A 26,342-nucleotide genomic window follows, 5' to 3' on the forward strand; every position below is an offset into this window, starting at 1 on the left:
CAGACAGCACACATTAGTACCTGGCCCATTGGCTACAACAATACGCCTACCTGCATTATTAAGCCTGAGCCTACTAATGAGGAAACCCTATCTCACATGCGCACACACATGGACACACCATGTGAAGTCTACCAGATGAAACATGCAGGGTGAGTGAGTTAAGAGGTCATGTGACCTCACCGCCAGCTCTTGTGGGAAAGTATCGGGATGCACATACTGTACATTGGCCTTGCCTTCCTATTGGGGGTAAACGTGTGCTTTTTTTGGAGCCGCATCAGCAGTGTCAACAGATGTCAGCACATCTCCTCGGCTCGCTCGCTCATCCCCAGTCAGTGTGCATTCAACTCAATCTCTCATCCGCTCCCTCAAACGTTCCACCCATTCTCTCAGGCAGTCAGTCTCTTGTCACACCTCTGCCTCTGCTCCCCGACAGCTGTTTTCTATGCATTGTGAAAAAACACATCACCGGCGGATCGGAGTAAATGCAAACCCCAGAATACATGCCTGTGCTGGGGTGCGAAAAAAGCAGGCTGGCAAAAAGGAAGGAGAGAGCAACATAACCTCTGCCTCCTGATTCAAACTCCCCGAGAAAATACACTATACCAGCTGATCTCATTGGCTGAGCCTGTAGCCAATCACAGCTTGGGAGTGCAAGGTGCCTTTAGGTTATACCCAACCCCAAAATATGTGAGAGAGAAAGCGAGAGAGGGAGAGAGATAGTAGTGCAGCGGTTCCTCTAGCGAAGCTTCTTCACCTTAGCTCTAGTCGCTGTTGTTCCTGCTGCCGAACTGAACGTCGACCAGTGAATACATTAGTGGCTGACATGCAGTAGAATCTGAGCGCATTTTGCAGCAGCACTCAGGACTGGCGTGCTTCTCCTCCAGCTGCGACGTGAATAGAGATCAGAGGCGCAAAACAGCAGGAGAGGAGTGACGACATCGGGATGTTGGATGCTTCTTACGCATTGATGCTGAGTTTTGAGAGAGGCGCGCGCTTGAGCTTTCGCACACTTTAGAGGCGACGAGAACGACGACATTGTGGACAAAAAGAAGTTCACTGTGGAAGGATTCAGGATGATCTTACGTGAGTCTTACGTTAATGTTATCACTGAAACTTTTTTTGCGCATCATTTGACAACTTTGATGCTTGTAGTCACTCACAGTCACACGCAAGTAAACAAAGAAAAAGCTTTTTTCTTTCTTTATAATTGGTACATTTTAAAATAGGTTATTATAATTATGGTGATTATAATGATTTTGTAGACAGATCACCGAAGATGCGTACAGGATAGAGAACACACATATTTACACATTATTACATTTAATATGACTGCTGAAATGATCAGGCATCTCAGTTTGGTGCTTTCCATAATCCTGAATATACATATTTACAGCCCGGTTACACGTACTGTACTATCATCAATATAATGCGTCCTTGGCCGGCAACATTTAATAGGAAATTCATTGTATTCAGTCTTCAATTGTTTACATAGATCTGACTTGTTTTAAAGGCTCATTTGGGTCAAATTCACTTTTAATATGGAAGGACAGCACAGAAATAGGATGACCAAATAATGTCAAGTTTTATCCTTATTTTCAATAAAATTGGAAGGAGATTTGATTGAAAATTTGATTGACTTATGAATATTTAAATGAATATTATTTAAAACTGGGACAAACCCCAAAATCTTATTTATTAATTAATATTCCAGTCTCGTCATAAACTAAGAATTGAGTTTTAGGACAAAAGCATATTTATCAGGTGTTTTGTTTGTTTGTTTTTTACAGAGCCCGCCATCTTGCAACGCCATTTTTCTACAGTAGCCCTGAATGCACAAACACAATCGATGATGTTTGTTGTTAGTCAAACACTGCTTTTGCCAACATTTAAAACATGGCATATTATGATGTTGAAGTGCTCCCTCAGTAGCATTGCTGGGGCAACGACAATGTTGCATTACGACAATGCTTGAAGGTCATCTTCATTTCCTCTCCTCGCTCAAAAAGGGAGGGGCGAGAGATCAATATACAACTTCACCACTAGGCCCCCTTAAATGTACTTGAAAGAATACAATTTTTTAATACCCCTTTTGTCGTGGTCCATTTAGTTATGAATGGCCTTGTGTTGTGTTTTATTAAATGAAACAGTTGTTTATATCAAAAATTCACATCCATAATTGCAGATTAATTCCTATATGCATAAAGAGCATTCATTTCAGATTAAGAGTGGACACATTCGTGGCCTTTTTGATGATTTAAAGATTCTTAAACTATTGGATAAACTGCAATGATAGTGGCGTGTGTGTAGATGATGTGACTGAATATTTTATTAGACTCCAGTTTAGCTTTAATGCTTTAAACCCCCTGCGCTAGAACAAGCTTAATCTGATTTTGACCGGGACATAACTCTCTAAACACATTCACATGTCAGTAGCACTCACAGTCACATCAACATATTGTATTTTCTCTAGCCATCCACGACTTGAACACTGGAGAGCAAAGATTCACACATTCTAAACCTGCTAAATATGACTCATCTCCCTCGGTGCAGAGCAGCTTTTGGTGACACTCGTGATTTTTTTCCCCTTTCTTTTATTTTTATTTTTACAATGACTATTTCACATCCAGAGATCAGAGGTCTTCACTTATTTAAAATAAAGGACCACGTCTTTTTCTACTCTCACTCACAGACCTTCCTCACTACTGTAGCAATGTGTGTGCGAGTGCATGGATGTGTGTGCAGCTCATATGTTCTGCCACTCGTCAATGACCCCTAAAAAACAGAGGTGTATGTGGCCTTTGATAAACAACATGACCTTTAATCGAGGCAATGCAATGAAGGATGACCAGTATTGGCATTTGAAACACATGCTTGACAAACTGACACACATTTCCCACAGACTGACTCAGTCTAGCGTCATTCGCAGAAATCTAACTTGATTAAACTGGATATATGAGCTTCACACAGGTAGCAAATTTCTTCAAGCAACATGTAAGGTGTCCTTAAAATAACAGCTTTGGAGTCATTGTGCTAGTTCACTGGCGTGTATTAAGGAGAATAGCAGCTCTATTATTACCCTGACAACCTTGAATGACTACAGCAGTGGACCATAATATTAGTGGACTAGCCCGGATACCACTTGTGTTTGCTCTAATGTCCAAGCTACTGTTATTGTTCACAGTTGTGTGCATTGTGTTCAGCTGCAAGATTGGTCATTAAGATTGGTCATTAAAATACTGGAAATGGAAAGATGATCACAGGAGAGTTAATGAAGTACAGCATGAGAGGCCAAGGGTGGAGAGCATTTTCAGGAACATAATTACTGTCCATCCATGCATTTTCTGTACCGCTTATCCTCACCAGGGTCGCGGGCATGCTGGCGACTACCCCAACTATCTTCGGGCGAGAGCCAGGGTACACCCTGACCTGGTCGTCCGCCAATCGCAGGGCACATATAAACAAACAACCATTTGCACTCACATTCACACCTACGGGCAATTTAGAGTCTTCAATCAACCTACCATGCATGTTTTTGGGATGTGGGAGGAAACCGGAGTGCCCGGAGAAAACCCACGCAGGCACGGGGAGAACATCCAAACTCCACACTGGCGTTGAACCCCGGTCCTCAGAACTGTGAGGCAGATGTGCTAACCATTCGTAAACCATGCCCCCCATAATTACTACTATATTATTATTGTGTATATTTAAAAATGTAGCAAACGAAATCATGCCAGCTAGACGTGGCATATGCTGTTTTTTATTAGTTGTGGAGCTTTTTATGATGCTAAATTAAATGTTTTCTGCCTAATGTTTAGTTCTCTAACCGTCACTTATGGAAAACGTTTTGATATTGGATTATTTAAATTTAAACTATGGTATAAAAATTGTAACAGTTTTGTTGTAAGCGAACGTGAGGTATGTACGTAGCTAGGTTGGGGTGGAGGGAGGGATGGAGGGAGGGAGGAAGGGAGGGATGTTCTATTTGAGGGAGTGACCAATTACAACCCCAATTCCAATGAAGTTGGGACGTTGTGTTAAACATAAATAAAAACAGAATACAATGATTTGCAAATCATGTTCAACCTATATTTAATTGAATACACTACAAAGACAAGATATTTAATGTTCAAACTGATAAACTTGATTGTTTTGACCAAATAATCATTAACTCAGAATTTTATGGCTGAAACACGTTCCAAAACAGCTGGGACAGGTGGCAAAAAAGACAGAGAAAGTTGAGCAATGCTCATCAAACACCTGTCTGGAACCTCCCACAGGTGAACAGGCTAATTGGGAACAGGTGGGTGCCATGATTGGGTATAAAAGGAGCTTCCCTGAATTGCTCAGTCATTCACAAGCAAAGATGGGGCGAGGTTCACCTCTTTGTGAACAAGTGCGTGAGAAAATAGTCCAACAGTTTAAGGACAATGCTCCTCAACGTACAATTGCAAGGAATTTAGAGATTTCATCATCTATGGTCCATATCATCATCAAAAGGTTCAGAGAATCTGGAGAAATCACTGCATGTAAGCGGCAAGACCGAAAACTAACATTCAATGCCCGTGACCGTCGATCCCTCAGGTGTCACTGCATCATAAACCGACATCAACGTGTAAAGGATATCACCACATGGCCTCAGGAACACTTCAGAAAACCAATGTCAGTAAATACAGTTCGGCGCTACATCCATAAGTGCAACTTGAAACTCTAATATGCAAAGCAAAAGCCATTTATCCACAAAACCCAGAAATGTAGCCGGCTTCTCTGGGCCCGAGCTCATCTAAGATGGACTGATGCAAAGTGGAAAAGTGTTCTGTGGTCCGACGAGTCCACATTTCAAATTGTTTTGGGAAATTGTGGACGTCGTGTCCGCCAGGCCAAAGAGGAAAAGAACCATCCGGACTGTTATGGACGCAAAGTTCAAAAGCCAGCATCTGTGATGGTATGGGGCTGTGTTAGTGCCAATGGCATGGGTAACTTACACATCTGTGAAGGCACCATTAATGCTGAAAGGCACATACAGGTTTTGGAGAAACATATGCTGCCAGCCAAGCAACGTCTTTTTCACGCCCCTGCATATTTCAGCAAGACAATGCCAAACCACATTCTGCACGTGTTACAACAGCGTGGCTTCGTAGTAAAAGAATGCGGGTACGAGACTGGTCTGCCTGCAGTCCAGACCCGTCTCCCATTGAAAATGTGTGGCGCATTATGAAGCGTAAAATACGACAACGGAGACCCAGGACTGTTGAACAGCTGAAGCTGTACATCAAGCAAGAATGGGAGAGAATTCCACCTACAAAGCTTCAACAATTAGTGTCCTCAGTTCCCAAACGTTTATTGAATGTTGTTAAAAGAAAAGGTGATAAAGGTGACAGTAAACATGACCCTGTCGCAGCTTTTTTGGAACGTGTTGCAGCCATAAAATTCTAAGTCAATGATTATTTGCTAAAACCAATCAAGTTAATCAGTTTGAACATTAAAGGTCTTGTCTTTGTAGTGTATTCAATTAAATATAGGTTGAACATGATTTGCAAATCATTGTATTCTGTTTTTATTTATGTTTAACACAATATCCCAAGCGGCACAGTGGGCGACTGATTAGAGCGTCTGCCTCACAGTTCTGAGGTCCGGGGTTCAATCCCCGGCCCCGCCTGTGTGGAGTTTGCATGTTCTTCCCGTGCCTGCGTGGGTTTTCTCCGGGCACTCCAGTTTCCTCCCACATCCCAAAAACATTCATGGTAGGTTAATTGACTACTCTAAATTGCCCGTAGGTATGAATGTAATGGCAAATGGTTGTTTGTGTGTGCCCTGCGATTGGCTGGCAACCAGTTCAGGGTGTACCCCGCCTCCTGCCCGATTATAGCTGGGATAGGCTCCAGCACGCCCGCGACCCTAGTGAGGAGAACCGGCTCGTAAAACGGATGGATGGATGGATGGATGGACAACGTCCCAACTTCATTGGAATTGGGGTTGTACATCTGAAGCTGGATGGTCTAATACGATTGAAGCTATACAGTTCACAATTGCATCAAAATTGTCAGAAAATAATACACCTCTGAAGTTACGCAAAACTTTGGAGTTTAAACCGTCGTCATGCATGACGTCACATGAGACTTTGCAACACATCCCAAAAGAAGAAGTAACTCCAAGAAGTAGTACTAAAACTCAACCGGTGGGTCGGGACCCAAAGGTGGGTCGCAGAGCTGTTTTGAGTGAGTTGTGGACAGTTTTGTCAAAAATTACAAGAGGTTTTCTGTTTACGACGGTAGCGACATACATTTTGAGGTTACAGAATACGTTTTCCAGGGCTTCAAGAAGGGACCATCCCCTGGAACAGTTAGTGTTTTTCATACAAATGTTTACTGTAATTATGCCTTAAGTAGTACTTTAGTGTTGGTAAGTGATAGACTATGGCGCGTTCCGACTTCCATACAAATTGGGGTTAAATTGCCGCCAGCAGTGAAATATTTAACGTACATCCCAGGTCAGACTTATTTGCAAAAGAACAAATTTAACAGGCATGCGTCAGAAATGTAATTACTAAGGGCATTTAAACATTTAAAGAATGCCATTGGTGTTTTCATAGCATAATCAAAACGGTTACAGTTTGTTCTGCATCCTTCATTTCCTAAAACGAGATCAGCGCCAGGATATTCATATTTGTAGATATATTTGCCATGTTCACTCTCAGTTTCTAATAAGGTGCTCTGAAAGGCCCTCTGAAGATGGAAGCATATGTAGGTATGGTTAAAAATACGATATACGTGTTTTCAAAGGCTGTTTTTGAACAATACTGTTTTTTATTGTTGTTCACTTCTGTAAAAGTGGGTCCCAACTTGCGACAGTAGTAAAATGCGGGTCCCAGGGTGACAATATTTGAGAACCACTGCTTTAAGCAATGGGTATTTGAACACAAACAGTAAAGCAACACATGTAGATGGACAATAAAACAATACTCATAGGCAGATATCTTTATCCTCTGCCTAAAACTACTTATATATCACTATTATTGACGATTACTGAGTCAGTAGTGTAACTCTTCTTCGTGTGTCTCACTAGATTATACCGCCCCCTTGTGGCCAAGTGCACACATCAAAAGTAGCACGAGGGCTGGAACAGATTAATGGCACTTGTATGACTAAACTGTTGAAATGTTACTGAAAACATTGCCTGTACAATTAATATGGATATGATGGTACAATTGAATAGTAAAATTGTATCATAATAGAAACAATACTTGTATTTTGTCTAAATAGTTACTATTGGTTACACCTGAATGTAGTGGAAATAAGTCAGCTGATATTTCTTGAACCAGTTAAAATGTCTGGTGAGGCACAGACAAAGGTTTTTGCTGAGCCAAATGTCTGCTGACCATATATATAATAAGAAGGGCTTGGACACAAAGGCAGAAATGTGTAGATCTGTCATTTACTGGTTTCAAGGTTACCAAATAAGGCCTGAGGGCTGCGAGCCTGGCGCCTACCCGTCATTATCTTTGTGTGTTGCTTCAAGACCACGCTATTGCATCAAACCACACAGGCTCTCAAAATATAACCTGTAATTATTGCTTCCCTAGAAAATGACATACTAGTTCTATATTGTCTGTCACCTGACCATCCATCCTTTGTCTCCTCCCCTTGAAAAAAGCCACGGGAGAACGCACCTGCTGGCTCTGTTGTTGTCAATATGTGTTGACTCTTGCGTATGTTTTTCCTTGAGTTCCTTGCATGCTCAGGTTGCACTGTTTGGGTCCGTGCAAGCCCTATTAGTCAAGCTGCAGCAGGTGTGTGAATGCTCGTAGAAAAGGATTATAATAATGTGGAGTGGCAAGGCAGCCAGTCATGTTGACACAGTGGATTTCTTAATGACCTTCACTTCCCTCGGTGTGGTTTCATGCCATACGCTCCTCTGCTGGCCTTAAACTGCACAAAACAGTGACCTCAGAATAATGAAGATAGACTCTGCAACAACGTGCTGGATGTTCCAACATCTCCCTGAAGGACTGAAGCCAGAGAGTAGATTAGAGAGGTGTTGAGAAGCTTCTTTGAATAGAGTTGTGACTTGATTATGCTCTCTGATCATATGTTTTATTCTGCTGGTTGGTGGTAACTCACCACAACCTGTCTCGTGTAAAGAGCAGTTATAAGGAAAAGGATGTGGGATAAGGGCTTTGTGGATGTATCCAGTTTCCATTTGACAGTCTTTCAATGTATAGTGCACATTTTCATATTTTAGAGATGTGTTTGTCATTTGTCTCACATTTCCTTCTTGCTGAGTTCAGCTAAACAAGAGTTAACCACTGTTTATTCCGCAGCAAGGCCATCCCCCACAAATAGCAAAAATCCATTAGTAACTGACGCTTAGTGGTGTATATACGGTATATGGTATAAACTTAGCCTACAGTACAGATTTGGACTCGACTGACCAATCGCAAAAACAACTGTTGATGACGTAATGGTATCTGCCTCAGTGTGAAAAAGGCATCAAGCATGTCTGACCACAGACGTGGAAGAGCTGTCGCCTACCTGTACGTTTTTGTTTGGGTTTTTTTAACCAGCTCAGAGCTGGTTAAAAAAGGCAGTTTGCAGTCACCCGCGCTCCCTGAAACTACCTGGGGAATGCTAAGGGCTACGACTGGCTAGCTGGCGTGGCTGAACACTGTCCTTCCACAGTGCGGAGCCGCTCCTCAAAGTCGCAAATCTCGCCCACACGGCAGCGAAGAAGTTACACTTCCGAAAAGTATCATCATCAATAAAGGTGTACCTGAGGTTGCAACGCATATAGACACGGACAACCATTCGCATTCACATTCATACCGTCACTGAGTGGGAACTGAACCCACGCTGCCCCACCAAAGTCAGGCGAGTGTATCACTACACCATGACTTACATCAAATAGTTTTTCAGCAAATAACAGGAGAATAAGTTCCAAAAAGAAACATCTGTTGATGCTTTCTGATCTAAAGTCTTGTGAAGTATGCGCACATTTTCTCACAACCTCTATAATGGCAGTTTTGTGAGACTTTAAAGGCATTTTTTTATGTGCTGGGCTAATGTGCGGATTTTTGTAGTTTCACGCTACACATATATGGTCCAAGTATTGAATATAACTGCTACACAGCTCTAAAATGAGATATATCCATCCCATGAGGAGAGAGGAAAAATAATCCCAAAAGTGCAGCCTTGGAGGCAGGTAATAGGTGTGCGGAGGCCGCTTGATAATAACATGGAGGCGCTAACCAATGCGTGTCACATTCTTCTACAACTGCCAGTGAGGTTTTGTCTGTAAATTAACCTGCAGGTTACACAGCTCTTTCCATCCTCTGTTCACCTTGGACTCACCTTAAAACATGCGGCTTCCCCATCCCCCTCCCCAACCTCAGATGCCTTCCCTCTCTTATCCATTCTTAGTCCAGTGCTTTTTTTTACTCGCACTCTATCGACTCCATCCACCTCAGCCGCTATTATTCCTCCACAAGATCATCTCCTTGCTAATCAGAAGATGTATGCATGCCACTTTGTTAATCCGACCTATGTTGAAATGGCACACTTTCGCACAATTTTTGTGACTGTGAAAATTCGGACTAAAATAATTTGCCAGTATGCTTATGTACTCATCATAAGTCATGTGAGTGGTAAAAAATAAAAACAAGTGGTTGTGAATTTCAAAAACTGTGAGAATTCAGACAATTGAACTGCAGCAAGACTAGCTGACACACACATTCACTCTTTCGGCGAAAGGAATTATGGGAGTTCTGTGGCGGGCAGCATCTAAGCTCAGCCACTGGGGCGCAGAGCATCTGTCATTAAAACAAAGCGCAAACCTAAATCAACCACCACTGTCCAGATCTCACACGCACTGACGCTACATTCATCAAGACCGAGCCCAGAAGTTAAACTGCAGTGGTTTGTGTGCTTTGTCGTCTGTCCCTTACTTAGGTGGAAATAGCTTCAAATGAGTTTGGTGGTAAGCTGAGCTGCAGTAAATTGGATTTCTTGCTTAGTCCTTCACAGTAGCAGCATTCCACAGAGACAGAGTCACACTGCAGTCACAACAGATTTCACCGTATAGAGAGCTAACACTGGAGCACAGAGAAACTGTGATCAAGTCAGATCTTTGCAAGCAGGAGCGCTAAATGATGCTCATAAATAATCATCCGCACTTTACAGAGTCATTTACCACCAAATCCACCTGAGAATATGTGACACCGCCACATAAACTGTGGGGGAAAATAAACACAAGCAGAGTGGGTCAAGACAGACCTGCAGGCACCACATTGGAGACTCTGTACACCAGCGTTTTCAGGGGAGGCGGTGGGAGGCTTCTAGTGGTATCTGCGCATAGCAACCCATTTAGATGCAGATGTGAGGCGCCTGGCATTTTGTGCAGAGCCAGGAAGGAAAGATGGCTGCATTTCTTTTTCTTTTTCTTCATTTTGGCAGCCAGACTTCCAGCCCACCTCCCATTCCCTGTCTTGGTCCCACCATGGAGCACACCGATGCAGTCAGGCAGGGAACACTGAGAGGCTGCACCGTTGGCACTGACATTGACATTACCTCTGTGATTATTAAACCGAAATTGGCCAAATGAATTGGCAATTTGAGAGGCCTTAGACACAGCACGTTGGTGCGCACGTGTTTGCGCGTGCACGTCATGGTTTGTGGCGATAAGCTGCTGCCCGTGGTTGCATATTTTTTCTTTATTCCTCCGCCTTTCGCCTGCATCTCTTCATTACAGCCTGGCTCTCACAAATCTACACAAAAATTCAATAAGCTATTACATGAGCATTGATCTTTTTCACAGCCACACATTTGCATGAGAAAACACAAGGCAGTCGCAATGAGGGGCGTGCGGGAGGCGAGCTGTTCCCTTTTTCTGAGTGAAGGGCCAATGGATGGTGAGGTCTGGATTTATAGAGTTTGACAGCACTTTAACACTTTAACTCACCTCTGAATGTGTCCAATCAATGCCAATCGTTCTACGTGGTGGCTGGCGAAGAGGTGCAGCATTCGCTTATGTGATGTCACTGTAAATCACTCAGGCAGAGCGTATATGGTGGGTCGTGGAACAAAAGCTGCTTAGAGATGGCACAGAATGTGACTCTAGAAAGGCAGTGTGATAACTTGAAATAAATGCTCTATTGTGGCATGCTGCAATGTTAATGAAGGAACGGCAGAAATGATTTGACTTTTAAACTGTAATGTGGCGCAAAATGAGCAGCGGGAGCACGCGTCGCTAGGCAAAGAGGAAACATTACACCTCCCACCTTAATCCATACTGCTTGAGATGTCGTCCTGCCTATATTTGCATTGTTAACCAAGCATTCCATTATATCACAGGTTTCCAGCCTCCTTTGATCGTTTTTAATCCAATAACTAGATGCCGAAAGAGCAAGCAGAATGTTACGTTAACCTTGAATTCGAGGCCTATTTGTTCATAATTGCTGATATAGTCCTGTATGTCTCTTTTTATGAACATTCAGTATCATTTGTATGTATTATATAGCTTTATGGATTATCATTAAATTAATTATTATTATTATCAAATAATTACATTATTAATATTATGGTCATCATAGTGGTTCAACACAGACAAAAATACATGTCATATATTGATGCACTCTCAAATGACTACACCACCACAAAATTATGTTCAATCGCTAATTGGCTGAAAAATCGCTAATTTATTAGGGTGTCACTGATTAAAATGGTAAACATGACGGCTGCCGCGGGATCAGTCTAAAACGCTTAACATGAGTGTAAAAAAGCTTAACGTTGCTTAATGTCTCAGAAGTGTCACCAATTATCACCAAAATTGACATAGAAATCTCTACTCATGGCAGCTTCAAGCTATATTACAAGGATATATCACGATAGTGAGCGTTCACGATAGTGAATGCATGACGAGAGCAAAACCCTTCGTCCATAAATTCAAAAATATCGGGATGATCGTTGTAATATTTTTAGCGATGTAAGTGGGCATAAATAGAGATGTCCATATACATTTTGGTGCCGACTGATCGCAGTTTTGGAACATGTAGCAGCGTTAAGCGTTTTCCCAGGAGATTCTCGTCAGGTGTCTACCGGTATGCCAGCTACCCGTGCCCATCAAAGTCAGCACTTAGCCGAGCCTTGACCGTACAAAAAGCCTTTGTTACAAAATCAAACGGCTGCTTAACGTCATCGTGCAAAACTATTTCATCAAGCGTTCAAGCCAGTCATCACAAAGTAGTAGCAATAAAGGATGGGTATTGCGTATAATCTCGGAAGAAAAAAATTATATACAAATTCTCTCGTGTTGTCTGATTGGGCCTTAAGTGCGTTGCAGCTTCCCCTCCAGAGACCCTGACGGTGGGAAGAACGTGCAAAATAGTGGCAAAGATAAAGTGGAAGAGGAGAAACAAAACAAGCAGTAGCTTGGACTGCTGCAGAAGTGCGAAACCATGGATGCGTGCAAGCAGAATAAGAGACCATGAAATGAGGACAGAAAACAATGTCTGGTGACAGAAAGAAGCAGCAGAGAAACTGAGAGGAGGCAGATATCTGCAGCACCCCAGTTGTGAGGCTTAAGGGGTTTAGCCCCCCTCCCCACCCATCACAGAAGCGTCCTTAAGTAAAAGCATCCACTGTGGCTGAGCTGCAAGTGAGAGGAAAGTGAGCAAGAGATGCCGTGGGAGGAGAGGGGCAGGCTCAGCATTTTGATTCAGTGCATGTTTTGATTCTGAATAAAACATACATACACATTACACGAACGAAGGTACATGCGTCTAAATTGGTATAAGTATCCGCTGTTCATCAATCGGGGGCTTTTTCCGAAAATCTTCACCCCGATATTGGCGATTTCCCAGATCGGGCCCGACACATTTTGACGTTAACGACAAAACTTGTTGTAGTGTGACATAATCCACGACCAACGATTTGGCCGTACGATAGCCAAAATGAAAAGTCTCGCATGTTTGATTTTTTTGGATATCTTCCATGTAGTGTGACATATCAATGACAACTCTCTGACATCGACCAATACGATTGCGTATTGTGACCGCCCGTGTTTGCTGTTGTCAACATACTTGCATGCCGTCAACATTTACTCACGCGCACAAACCAATGTTTACCGAAACGTTCGAGCATGATTTCGACAGAACGCCGGCATGTTTACGTACAACCGTTAGTGCCAGCACTAGCTTGCTAGGCTACATAACGTTTTGTTGCCTGCTTGTGAGTTGTATCTTATTAAAAGTACGTGAACATACCTCAAGCAATCCTTGAATTAACGTCGCCTCTCGAGCACCGGTGATGACCACCACCCGTTTTTTCTCATTTTGTGCCCCACACAATGTATTGGTGCAATCCTTTGTTGTTGTCGTCGCCATGGTAACAAGTGCATCTGGTTGCATTGACCGGTGACACGTTTTCTGGTTCCGCCTCCCCGACAGTGTTTGATTTGACGAGATAAAGCCCAGTGATCGTAAAAGACGGGATGCGGTGCTTTCGGAATACATGTCGTGTCGTGTTGCCACTGTCTGACCAACAAACGGCAAGATTTTATGGCAGTAGTCTGACATTTCATAGGATATATCAGACTGACATTAAGATTAGCATCTTTGGGGGTTTTTTCAGTGCAAGATGCATACTTATTTATTATTGGTCTATGCGGAAACTTTCCTGCCAATGTCAACTGAGCCACTTTATACTTTCACTGGTCGAAGTCAGAGCAAGAATTGCATTGATTTTAAAGGATATGTGATCCGGAATACTGCAAGTACTGTAGTTGGGGTCAAAGGTAGTTCTTGGTGCATGACAGCAAGAATAATTTATTAGCGCACGTCTTTATTTTAATCTGAAATTCCCTTTCTGTACAGGAAGTATAAACCGAGCGGGGCCGGTCCCTGCCTTCCTCAGGAGCCCAGCCGTCATCCCGCCATCCCCACTTGACATGAAGCCCTTCCTACAATTCCCCCTGGAGTCACCACACCCTGCAACTCTGGGTCTCTTTCACAACTTTAATACAGTAAGTGGTCCAAGTCATTTCACCAGGCGTGGATGCTAACTTGGACAAACAGAATCTGAGATAAACACAAACGAGAGTTGGTGTTTGGTTGTGTTGGATGTTTTCCTTCCAGCAACGAGTACAGAGGATTTACACATTTTTCTGCAAAGTGACAGCTATTTACATTTTATTCAAGAGCGCCTTGGTGAGTGTTTTACAACACTAAAATGACTTACTTAAGCCTGGGCTGAGTTCTCTATAGTCAGCATTTTCTGGTTCGCATTTCCAGATTGGGTTTCATGTGAAGGTCAGCGTGGCCACACACATACACACATCATCATCTCGGTCATCTGCATGCGCTTGGGCAAAATGACCCTTCTGTGAGTTTATGATTCATCCGGCGTTATTGAGGACATGGAGTGTAGCCACTGAGGTTATAAGACCTTCACGAATCACTTTACTGCTTACTATGAATAAACAGTAAATTGGCTGCATTCACATATAGTTCTTTTATGGTCTTCTAAACATGTTTACCTCTAACACAAATATCAGAAGGCACAAGGCATCGTCACACCAGGAACTACCGCCTGTGCCAATTCTCGTTTTCTTGAACTCTACAGTTAATTTACTAATAGGTCCATCATTATACTGAATTCAAATAAATATCTTCTATTTAAAGCACCCATACTCAACAAAGGTTAGTCAACATTGCCATGACAATGTTTTGATTGGATTTACTTTAAGTATGGATTCACTGATACCACTTTTTTCAGACGAGTACAAGTATTTACATTGGAGATACTGAGTACAAATACTTAGTCATCATAATATCATTACGTCTTGCAATTGGGATGTTTTTTTAATCTATAGTATAATATTGTTGAAAAACGAACTTTTCTTGAACATGGCATAACTTTCACTTAAATATAAGACCTTTTAGAGTAACAACTTGTCATTTTTGACATTTTAACATCAATGTTTTTATGACGAGTGTTATGTATTTCATCTAGAATTACCACAATTATCCAAGCAAGAGCGGAGTAGGTCTGTCACTATCGAATTTACTTAAAATCAGTTATCCTATTGACTATTCCATCGAGTACTCGAGTAATCGCCCCTGCACACCCCCCAAAAAATAAAATTACCCCGTTTTTTTTTTTTTTAACTACTAAAATGCATTTTATTCTCATTAATGAGGGCTGGACCTCTATCCTTAAAAGGAATGTGTTGGTCATGAGTGGATGATATAAATTCCATGTACAGAATTTTAAAACAAAATTAGCCGATGCTAAACAGATAGCAATCATGATTGACATTAGCACGCTAGCGATTATCATTTTAGGTCAGAAAATGCTAACTGCCATTCAACTCACTCATACATCATGTTATATGTACATTAGCCCTCTAATAGTGTCTTAAAAATCACTTACAGATGCTTTTCTGTAATTTTGGGCAATGTTTTTCACTGGCCCAACGGTACAGCTGTCTGCAACAAATATCTGTGCGGTAAGCATGGACAGTGGCCAAACATGGTTTCCTGGGCAGCGCAAATATGCTTTTATTAATCTTTTTATTGCCCTGAGGCAGAAATATTTGCATGAACCTATTTTTTGTGGTCGACAAGTTCACCATTTTTTTTACCCAGCCCAACATCCAAAGAACCATTGCTTTAATGAGTCATTTTCAGTTCCACTGTTCAGGTCCCTATGTAGGTCTTTGGATTTGCATACCTTAATCTTTGAGATTATATTGATAAGGTACTGGCAGGATCAAACAAGTAACTTCTGGGGCCGGAGGTGCAGAGCCCGCCCGCCCAGCTCGCTGCCGCAACTCACAGGGCAGCCGCCTTCGTCATCATCCATTTTGCAGAGCATAATTTGCAGTCAGCTAAAAATATTGCCGTTCACGTTTACCTTAAAGAATCTCCACACAGTTGACATGGCCCCGACTCGGGAGTTATTGTATATGACGGGCAGGTGAAGTGGTATTGGTGTCGTAGTATCCTGGCATTTTTACAAGTACAAGTACGGACACACAGTCTCAAGACCGATACCGATACTGGTGCATCCCTACTTTTAATCAAGACTTTTCTATGTTCAATTTGCATTTGGTTAATGAATTTTTCCACATTTGGGATCTGTATGACGAATTACTTTTAATAAATGTTGAATTGACTGAAATTTAGATAAGCTAATTATGAATTGAATAGTGGTTGGACCAGAGGGGGCCTTGAATTGGCTCAATTATTCAGATTACACCTATATTAATTACTCATGAAACTTGTTGACTGACACACACACACACACACATGCGCGCGCACACAGACACAGTCAAGATACATCGAAAGAATAGTGGAAATAAAAATATAAAATGAAAGATAGAAAAGGATGAGGGCAAGAAGAAAAAAAGCCAAAAATAAACAGAAAACGTGAATATGCCAACAGTGCATTCCAACAGGATTCAAGTTTTCTGACCAATACGGTTTCCTCGGGTGTCGGCAGCTGTGGAGCGTAAACAGTCTCTCACTTGGCAGCAAGTGTCCAGTGGAGGCAGCAGATGATAGGCTGAGTAAAACCACAGAGAATTTTGGGTGGTTGCTGAGGGCAACACCCACACTACTGTCTGTATCTTTCTGAATACTTACAGAAAGCACCAGTGACTTCCCATGTACGGTGGCCTGCATGTGAGCTCCAAAATTGACAATCTTGGCTGATTTTTTGATTTTTGGTACTGACCTTTTTTGGTATTTGGCATTTCGAGTCAAGAGTATAAACAGTATAAATGTTGAACTGGCACAGTAAAGAAAACAACATTTCATATTAACAACAGTTTGTCACTCACGCATATCAGAACATGGCAGTCCTTACGTCAAAGTATACATTCTTAAAGGTCAGAGGATAAAGATTTTCAAATGTTTCTTTTTTTCCTTTTCGTCCTTGTATATTTGTTGTCTCATGATTTAACAATGTCACTGTGGTTTATTGTGTGGCATTTGGTTGTACAAATGGTTCAGGCAGTGGCAAGAGTTGTTTTTGGGCTTTTCATGTGATGCATTAAAAGCAACTCTTTCCACAGTTACACACTGTATACTTTCTATCCTGTTTAATATTTTAACCAAAACATATTTACAGTCTTTTTTTGGGATGGATGGAGTCTGTAATTAGGCCCTTCAAGTCATGATGTGAATTAAAGCATTTGAACCGCACCCAGGAAGTGAAGCCCAGACAACAACAGCTGCTGAGAAACACCCCGCACCCAACTGGTGTCCACATCAATCACCTCTCCCCGAATTCACACTTCTTGTTTTCATCTCTTTTTAGCAGCTCCCGTGTCAGTCACCTGCACTATTTACCCTCTCCACATTCACTTGGTTGAACCTTGTTACCGGCTGTGACCATAGCCTCCTGTGTTGTTGAATCTGTCAAGTGACCTTTGTGCTTGCTCTCCTCAGATGGACCCCGTCCAGAAGGCCGTAATGACGCACACCTTCGGGCATCCCATGGTGAAGACAAAGCGTCCCATCATCTCCTGCAATGTCTGTCAAATACGTTTCAACTCGAAGGTATGAAATCTGACATTACAGTCCTCACCCTAATAATGAATGTCCAATTAAAGTTCATCAGTTGGGCAGTTGAGGCTCAGCATACGTCACAATATACTGCACTGTATTATTTTTAATTGAAACACAAAAACATGGTGCTATTGTCGAGGAAAAAGCAGATGGTCACAAAAAAGAGGAAACGGGCGAGAATCAGATGAGTATGGATATTTTGAGAGGATGAGCGTCCCCATTCACTAACTGCACCTGTGTACATTGGCGCCAGACTTTGCACTGGGAGACTATTAGATTTACTCTGATGAGAATTTAATGGAAGAGGTGTGAGACAGGACAGAAGGCCAAGAAGTAATGTGAACAGCAGTGTCTTTAAAGTTACATTAAAGCTGATTGGGGTTTTTTTTTCGGGTTTTTTTTTTGACAGCTGGTACAGTGCCAGCTTGAAGCAATGTATCTAAGGGGGGGGGGGTTAAAGGAAAGGATTTTAATGTTCCCATTAAGGGGGCAAAGTTGTAACTTTACCAGTTCAGAGCGATGAACTCAGAAATCATGTTATTACCTAGCAGTACAGATCAGTTCGCTTATGTTCAGGTTGAATTCTTTTTGTTTACGTCATGGTACAAGAGCGGCGTCACATACGTACAATGCAGTCTCAGTAATTGACTGCTCACTAACAACAACATGGGGAAAGAAATAAGAAAATGAAAAGTTTCTCAAGGTTTGTTATCTACAGCTACATGCCAAAGAAAGAAAGACACAAAAATGATGGACGTCATCCATTGTTGGCCATTATCTTGCGTGTTGTTTTGAATTCATTAATTTATTAGTGTACATAGCTTACACAAATATTTATCACGCCTACATAGCCTTTGATGGAAAAACAGATAACATTGGGTTTTACTGTTGCAATTTGCATCGCAGCGAGCTGTAGTGAACTGTGTTGCTTTAAGGAGATGAGGCTTTAAAGTGAACATCCAAGAAGACGAGTAATGTGTTGGCTGTTTGACATTTACAGTGAGAGGGCTCTTGTCCATCTGTCTTTGGGTGAGCCACATTGAATCATAAACCTTACAAGATAATTTTTTTTTTTGCGAACTGTGCACATTCATTTAAAGGCTGGTTTGAAGGTATTGGTGTCTTTACAAGGATTATCGTTAAAATGCGGTTGCGTGTGGTTGAGTAATTCTGGCAAATGCCAGACGAAAATGGTCAAAAGTGATTTTTATTCCCAGTCCCAACCAACTTGCTTCCATGATACATTCATCCTATGACTGAAAGCATTGATTCTTTTGGGACGTTTACATGAAAAAGAAACTAGCAAAAATATGGGGGGGAAATGAAATACCAATGCTTGGAACACTTTATATAGAGATGTTTTATGATTAACAATTAATAAATGATGCAAGAACTACAACAGCTGTGTTGTGCCATAACTGGGTGTGAAGGACTCGTACATGCCTACACTGTCTGTTTTCACCGAAGACCGTTGTCAACATTCAGATGAGGAAATTTGATTTCAAACATTTACATGTGCCAAACAAACTACTATTATCTTGTAAACAAAAGCCAAAACGACAGAGTACAGCAACAACCTCAAATCAAATCCATGCCGATGTTGTCTAGGCTACACACATAAAAGGAGCTTATGTCTCCTCCATTAACAGTTAAAAAGATGTCCACAATCTGGATGAAAATTCCAGTGAAGAAAAATCTTAAGTGATCACTAAAAGCCTCTCAAAGCCTGTCACTAGAACCACAGACCAAAACATAAATAGAACTCAAACAAAACACTGATATACTGCATAGGCAGAGCCTGGAATATAAATACATTCTGACGATTAGGTGCTAAATATCTGTCCTCTAAATGCAGCCGTGTATAAAGGACACAGGCAGAGGAGTCATCTGAAACGTGTGCAACACTGCCCTGTTCTCCGTGAGGGGCCACTTAATTATATCCCCCGCTCCTGTTCTCACCTGGTCCACAACTGCAGGGGATGTGAGCAGGCGGAGCACTTTGTTCACTACAGTATGACTGCATTTAAATAAGACAGACAGTAAGTGTCATTTACAAAAGATGCTCGCCTGCACGTCGAGCCTCTGTCATGCAGCGTGTTGTGCGATCCCCAGCCACCTGTTTGTTCTGTATGAGTGGACACCCGGCAAGTCTGCTCTGCACCATAGAGCAGAACTTCCCAGTGTAACCGGAGAGGATGGGAACTTTGTGAACATGCTTTAATAATGAAGGAATAATCTGCTTGGAGTAGAGTTTCTGCATGTGGAAGGTGGACAAACATTTGCAAGTTTTTGAAGTGCTCCCACAGCTGCTTTATGTATAAGCAAAGCTCGCCTATACATTTTCCTGTTTACGCCTAAGGAAAGCTGTTGTTAAACAGAAGTAAAAGTAGAAGTGACTCAGTGATTGATGTGACCACTCAGAATAAAGTGCCTCTCACTGTTCCCATCTCGCGCTACATGTTGTAATTATAACATTGCCAATTCATTTGGGGCCACAGAGGACATATTAGCCTGCCAGTGCTCAGCACAGTGCTGCTGCAAGGCTGACGTCACGCCATGCTGCATTAGCCGTCGTCACCGCTGCAGAACGAAAGCGGACACATGCCGCACTCCGTTCGATCCCTAAAATTGCATTCGGGCTCACATCAACACAATTGTTTCCTTTACCCTTCGTGTCGACAAGTTCGTTCTCTACCCGTTTTCTCCTCTGTTTTTAATGTTTCTGTTCCATCCTCTGTGGGGTTTACTGTATCATCCGTCACCTTCACGCCACCTCGCCGGCTTCTTCCCGACCCCCCCGCATGCCTGTCGCTGCTGCCTGTACCCTGATTTGTCTGAGACCTGCTCGCTCCATTTTCTGTGCCTTTGTCACTTTATAGATAAAACATCAAAGCACATCCTGCTTAGAGAGACTAGGATTTCAGGGACATTCACTTGCTCCCATTTTCTCCCCTTTAAAATCTCATCCTTGCCTCCTCAATCATCCTAATCCGCTTCCATATAGGCTCGTCTTCTACACTTCATTCATATTTTATCATTATTCACTTCGCCCCTTAACCTCAATGATCTGACGACTTAATCGATTTTCTGTCGTCGTGGCTAGTTACTCCATCCGAGCGCCAAGCTCCGAAGGCTCTCCAGATTCTGTTTGATTAATGGCAGACCTTCATTGATTTCCTGGGACATGTACCTGAAGGTCACAAGGAGAGTGAAAAGCATCAAGCTCAAACAGAAAAGACAACAAATGGGAATTGCAAAATAAAAAAGATAGGAAAACGTAGAAGACTTCCGCTTTGCTGGCACTTGTTTTTTGTTTTGGGCTGGTAAAGCATCATCCCCTTGTCTAATTGAGGGCTTTGGGAAGCAGCAGCCACTCGGTCGAGTTACACGAGCAGAGAGCTATGGATGCCATTGTGTCATCACCAATCAGGATGACTGCTATATGGGTAACTGTCATCACCAGCTCATACATGAGGCTTACAGAGGCATCTTGAACATATCCCAGTGGTCCATCAAGCCCCAGCCGTGCGTCCATTAAGAGCCTCGCGGGCTTCCTCTGCCTTGTTTCTGGCATAATCTTGAATTGTCTTGTGGTTGCAGTATATGCTTTCTGGTCATAACATTTGTAACGCTGGCACCATATAATGTGATACAATATAAGAGTATCTGCCTTTACTAAGTTGAGTGTTTTTTGTCTCCTCTTCCTCAATTTCATGATGAATAATAGCTCTCTGAAAGTATCAACCCATATTGAATTTGTAAAGGCACATTTGTATACAGCTTTCTACAGGATCGTGATTGATTGTGCAGCTGTATCTAATGATGTGGCTGGACACTATAACTGTATTTGCACATACTAGGGATGCACCGACACCACGAGTATGAGTACAAGTACTTTCATTTGGGTGCTAACTGATGCCAAGTAGGCCTACTGATACTTGATAATGTCATTACGAATTTGCAATTGTGATGAAAATGTGTTTTATTCATCCATCCATTGCCCGTACGAGGATTGCGGGCATGCTGGCACCTATCTCAGCTGACCCTGGGCGAAGGGTGCGCTACAACCTGAACTGGTCGCCGGCCAATTGCAGTGCACACATAGACAAACAATTATTCCCACTCACATTCACACCTAGGTGTTTCATTTTAACCAAAATATACTCAAATCTCTCTTGAACATCATGACTGACATTTTACCATCCAACGGCATGATTTTCTAACATACATTTTACTTAACTGTAGCCTGTAACACAAGGCATTTCAGTTATATGTATATATATATATATATATATATATATATATATATATATAAAAGACTGCTCATTACAAATACCAGAAGTTATAAAATCATCTCTCTCTCTCTCTCTCTCTCTCTCTCTCTCTCTCTTTCGCACACTAAGAGAATAAGAATTCCTACAGACAAATGAGTTCCTAACACACTATTTCACATTTAAAACAGAAAGTCATCAAACAACACTGGGGACACAGTGGAAGTTTGATCATTTCATCTTTGGAGTTTGACAATTTATAATCAAGGATTTTTAAAGTGGACCTAATAGCCATGTCAGAGGATCTTTCTGTTACATTTAATAAATGGCCCAGAAAAAAGCAAACTCTTCAAGCGATCTAACTGAATGACTTATACGTGACAGACACATGGCCTACGCTGGCTCTCTGACTCAATTGAACGTCAGCAGGCAGATTAGGAGTGACGATGATGGAAACGAAACGAACATACTCACAAATCTTCACATGCATCAATTTGTGTTTTCTTCCAGAGCCAAGCAGAGGCTCACTATAAGGGCAACCGGCACGCTCGGAGAGTTAAGGGCATTGAGACGTCCAAGACAACCTCGTCTTCAAGATGGCGACAAGCAGCACCCTCCCCCCACAACTTCGCCCTCCCCGTCACGCCCCTCGCCATCCAACCTGGATCCTGATCCAAATAAGCAGGGTGAGCATCAACTGAGATATGTGATGATCAGTACACACAGAGAGACAAAATCTGGCACAAAACAGCCCAGATGCTCAACACCTCTGCTGTGATGTTTCCACTTCTCTGTGGTTAGGTTATACTATCCTACTGGATCATCCAGAGGAGCCTAATATTCTCCCATATTATCCTGCTATTGAACAATTGTTCCCACATTATATAACTGCATGGTTCAACAGAAGACAGCACACTGCAACAGATCTTGCTAACGTGTCACCACCCTGGTGTGGGCAGACCTTTGGGCATGCCCTGACAGTAAAGCGCCTTCGAATTATTTTCACACTTTTATATAAAGATGCCTCTGTATGTGTTGAAGAGGTTTTTAGTCGGCTGCTTACTAACCAGAAATATATGTGCCGTTTATAGACGATACGCAATCCTGTCCCAACTCTGAGTCACCTTTGACCCCGAACCAAATCACAACACCCACAGTGAGCTCAGCGGAAGCAGAGGGTCCCTTCTTGGCGTCTGCGGGCGCACCTTTGCCGTCCTCCCCCTTACCGGCAGCCATCGTCAGCACGTCGCCCGCAGACTCAGCGGGGGCAGTCGTTCCCGACACCCCGTCTCCAGCTCCCAGCCCTCCCTCTGGAGAGTCTGAGGAAGAGAAAGCCAAGAAGCTTCTCTACTGCTCCTTATGTAAAATTGCAGTGAATTCCCTCTCACAGCTGGAGGCCCATAACAAGGGTAAGTCATATGCACAGCTCCCCAAGCACAACCACATAAAAAGAGAACTATACCCATGTTAGAACGTGTGGATCATGGCTGCTAGTAATCGCAACTCTGTAATACAGTAGATCAAAATTAAAGCTGGAACACTACTGCCACTCAGTGGTATAAAAAGATTATTGCTAATTGCAACTTTTTCATTTCAATACAATATTAAAAGGTGAATACGACCTGGATTCCAAAACACTTTTTAATCATCTTAGGTACAAAACACAAAACAATCCTGGAGGCACGGAGTGGACTGGGGCCCATTAAGGCCTACCCACGTCTAAGTCTGAGAGGCAGCCCCGAGCAGGGCGGTGAGCTGTCATCTGACCCCAACACTCAGGAACGAACCTTCCACTGTGAGATCTGCAATGTCAGAGTCAACTCTGAGCTGCAGCTTAAACAGGTGAGACATAAAAAGGAAAAACACAACAACAAAGACAAAGACAAGCAATCCATATCTTATATCTGGCCTGTTTCATTTCACAATGCAGCATATTTCCAGCCGTAGACATCGAGATGGAGTTGCGGGGAAACCCAATCCTCTACTTAGTCGCCATAAGAAGCGTGCGGACTTCATGGTATACCGTTCATCTTTGTCTTAAATGTACATCATGTGGACAATAGTTTTGGGCACACCTCTTAATCAATTACTGTAGTTCATTCATCGCTGAGGTAGACAAGTGAGTTCCCATCTTCGTCTTACCAAAAGATTTTAGACTGTTTGGATTCTATGGGAACATTTTGGGGGAGGCCTTTTTTGTTTCTGCCTGGCAGTCCGTAAAGGCATCGTGAAATGAGTTTGGTGTGGAAGAACTTGAGGAAGAAGTGAGAAGCGGAAGAAGACCTGACCACACTCCAATCGAACACCTTTGGGATAAAGTCCAACAGAATCTACACAAACTCCCACAGACACACTCCAACATCTTGTAGAAAGTCTTCACAGAACACATTTTCCCTTCCTCTAAGAGTAATGGCCAGTGTCCCAGTGCTTTTGTCCATGTGCGTTTTATTCACCATCTTGATGAGTCACGTGACATATTTCTTGTTTCTCTCAAAGGAACTTCCCAAAACCCTACGGGCAGGACTTTTACCAAATCCTCTGGCTGTTGCGGCAGCCATAGCCGCTGCAGCATCCTCAAATCAGCTGGCACTGCGCCCTCCTGGCCCCCCGACCCACGCGCACGCCCATCACCACCTGCTACAGGGGGCACCCCTCAGCCTGCTGAGGCCCGCTCCGGGGCCCATTCGCACTACACACGGGCCAATCCTCTTCACGCCGTACTAATAGCGTGAGCGTAAGGAGGAGTCAGGAAGAAGCACACTGTGACTCGGAGAGCCAAACCAAGGTGGTGTTTCATCATAACTTAACTCATTCACTGCCAGCCTTCCCAGTTAACATGGATATTTGACTTCTAAAGCCGTCAATGGCAGTGAATGTGTTAAACTTGTGACTGACTGAATGGTGCATACTGTAGTTGCAGACTGCTGCTGCTGTTATGCTAACAGGGAGAACCAGAGGTATCCGACAACTCGAAGACATTTTAAAGAGCAGCGTACATTTTCATCTTTCCGATTTGCCCTGCATCGATAAAATACCAACTAATTACCGGTAATAACCCTGCAAAGATGAGGACGTGGACTGTTAAATGGACTTCCACTTTGCAACTGGCTTAACCGCTGTATTTCAAACCCTACCTCTTCAACAATTTGAATCTTCTCCACATCTGATGCATCATTTTCATAAGAAAAAAAGAAGCCCGTTGGGTTCTATATTGTGGTCTCCTCTGATGTTAGCTGTTAGCAATCACTGTGTAATGGGTCCCCCACTTTTTGTGGTAAATGAATTTGTGTTGCTGGTGGAGTCTCCTGAAAATTTCTGTACTGTATGTTTAGATCTTCCCAGCTCGCTTAGGGGGTCTGTACTTACCTCTGTGGGACACAAACAGGGGGTAAAAGAGGAACAGAGTATACATTACGTCTTAAAGAAGATAGTCAATGAAGCACCTTAACCATGTGAATGGGATGGCAAACTTGTATTTGTGAAGAAGTACTATGCAGCTATCAGTGTTTATATTCGTGGTCTGATTAGATGTTGAAGTTGGAGAAAAGAAAAACAAGATAAAAGAACATCAGGGAAGACGAAGCAAGTATCTTTAGGTTTAGGTCTACATGTTAATTGTCAGATAAAACCGCAAATTTGATTCCCCAGATTTTCCCTGGTCACGTGTACTAGAAAGTGTGACTAGGCACTGGGGTAAACGTCTGCATGTAAGTGATTTTGAATGCATTTAAATGCTTTAATTTATGTTTCACTGCACAAAAACAGAAAAGTTCCAGTATCTCAGAGAAAGACTTTCAACACTGTGAGCACAGCAAGACAATGAGTAATATAGTAGCAGCTATTTGCAATATGGGCATATTCAGCTCACAAACACATACACATATTCAATGCAAAAGAAAATAATTAGGTGCATATTATAATAATAATATGTTCTAATAATATAAAACGTATACATACAGTATACATACAATATATGAGAAACATAAGCGCACACACACAGACATGAGCAGCAAAAACATCCTTTTTGATAGCTTTGCAGGTGTGCGGTAGGGTAAAGCAATGGTTTGTTTGCTCTGCTTTGTGACCCAACATGACCTTGGAGAATCTCGATGAAAACTGTCACGGCAGAATGTCACACAATAGTGAGAAACTTCAGCAAACCGAAACTGTAGCAATACTTTCTGCTCTCCTACTTTTTATGTGAAATGCAAGAAACGCAATACAAAAAAATATATATTGCGTCAAAGGATATATTCATAGTTTTTAGGAGTGATGTGTAGAAACATTACGGTACATGTAAATTATTTTAAAAAATGACAAATGGAAAATGTGGGGGCTTCCAAATTGTTAAATTCTAATAGAATTGTACCCAATAACATTAAACTCAGTTTATGAACCTACTGCGAGTGGACTAACTTTTTATATTTCCATTTGTTTTTCCACTTTTGATATTTCATTTCATTTAGTTAGGAGATTGGACAACGTCACTGAATGAGGCTTCAAAAATTGGT

The 26,342-nt window shown here is 42.3% G+C and overlaps 1 protein-coding gene across 1 annotated transcript; it reads left to right on the top strand.

Moving 5' to 3' along the window:
- The first annotated feature begins 741 nt into the window (after positions 1–741).
- On the top strand, positions 742–26,198 carry LOC133408728 (zinc finger protein 385A-like). Its single transcript, XM_061687900.1, is given in 9 exon segments — positions 742–1,083; positions 13,862–14,010; positions 17,441–17,551; positions 22,342–22,413; positions 22,415–22,517; positions 22,923–23,240; positions 23,486–23,673; positions 23,762–23,848; positions 24,328–26,198. Coding segments are annotated over 9 exon segments (1,266 nt in total). The 5' UTR covers positions 742–1,073; the 3' UTR covers positions 24,556–26,198.
- The last annotated feature ends 144 nt before the right edge of the window (positions 26,199–26,342 follow it).

This window comes from Phycodurus eques, chromosome 10 (assembly GCF_024500275.1).
Source record: "Phycodurus eques isolate BA_2022a chromosome 10, UOR_Pequ_1.1, whole genome shotgun sequence".
NCBI classification, from domain to species: domain Eukaryota; kingdom Metazoa; phylum Chordata; class Actinopteri; order Syngnathiformes; family Syngnathidae; genus Phycodurus; species Phycodurus eques.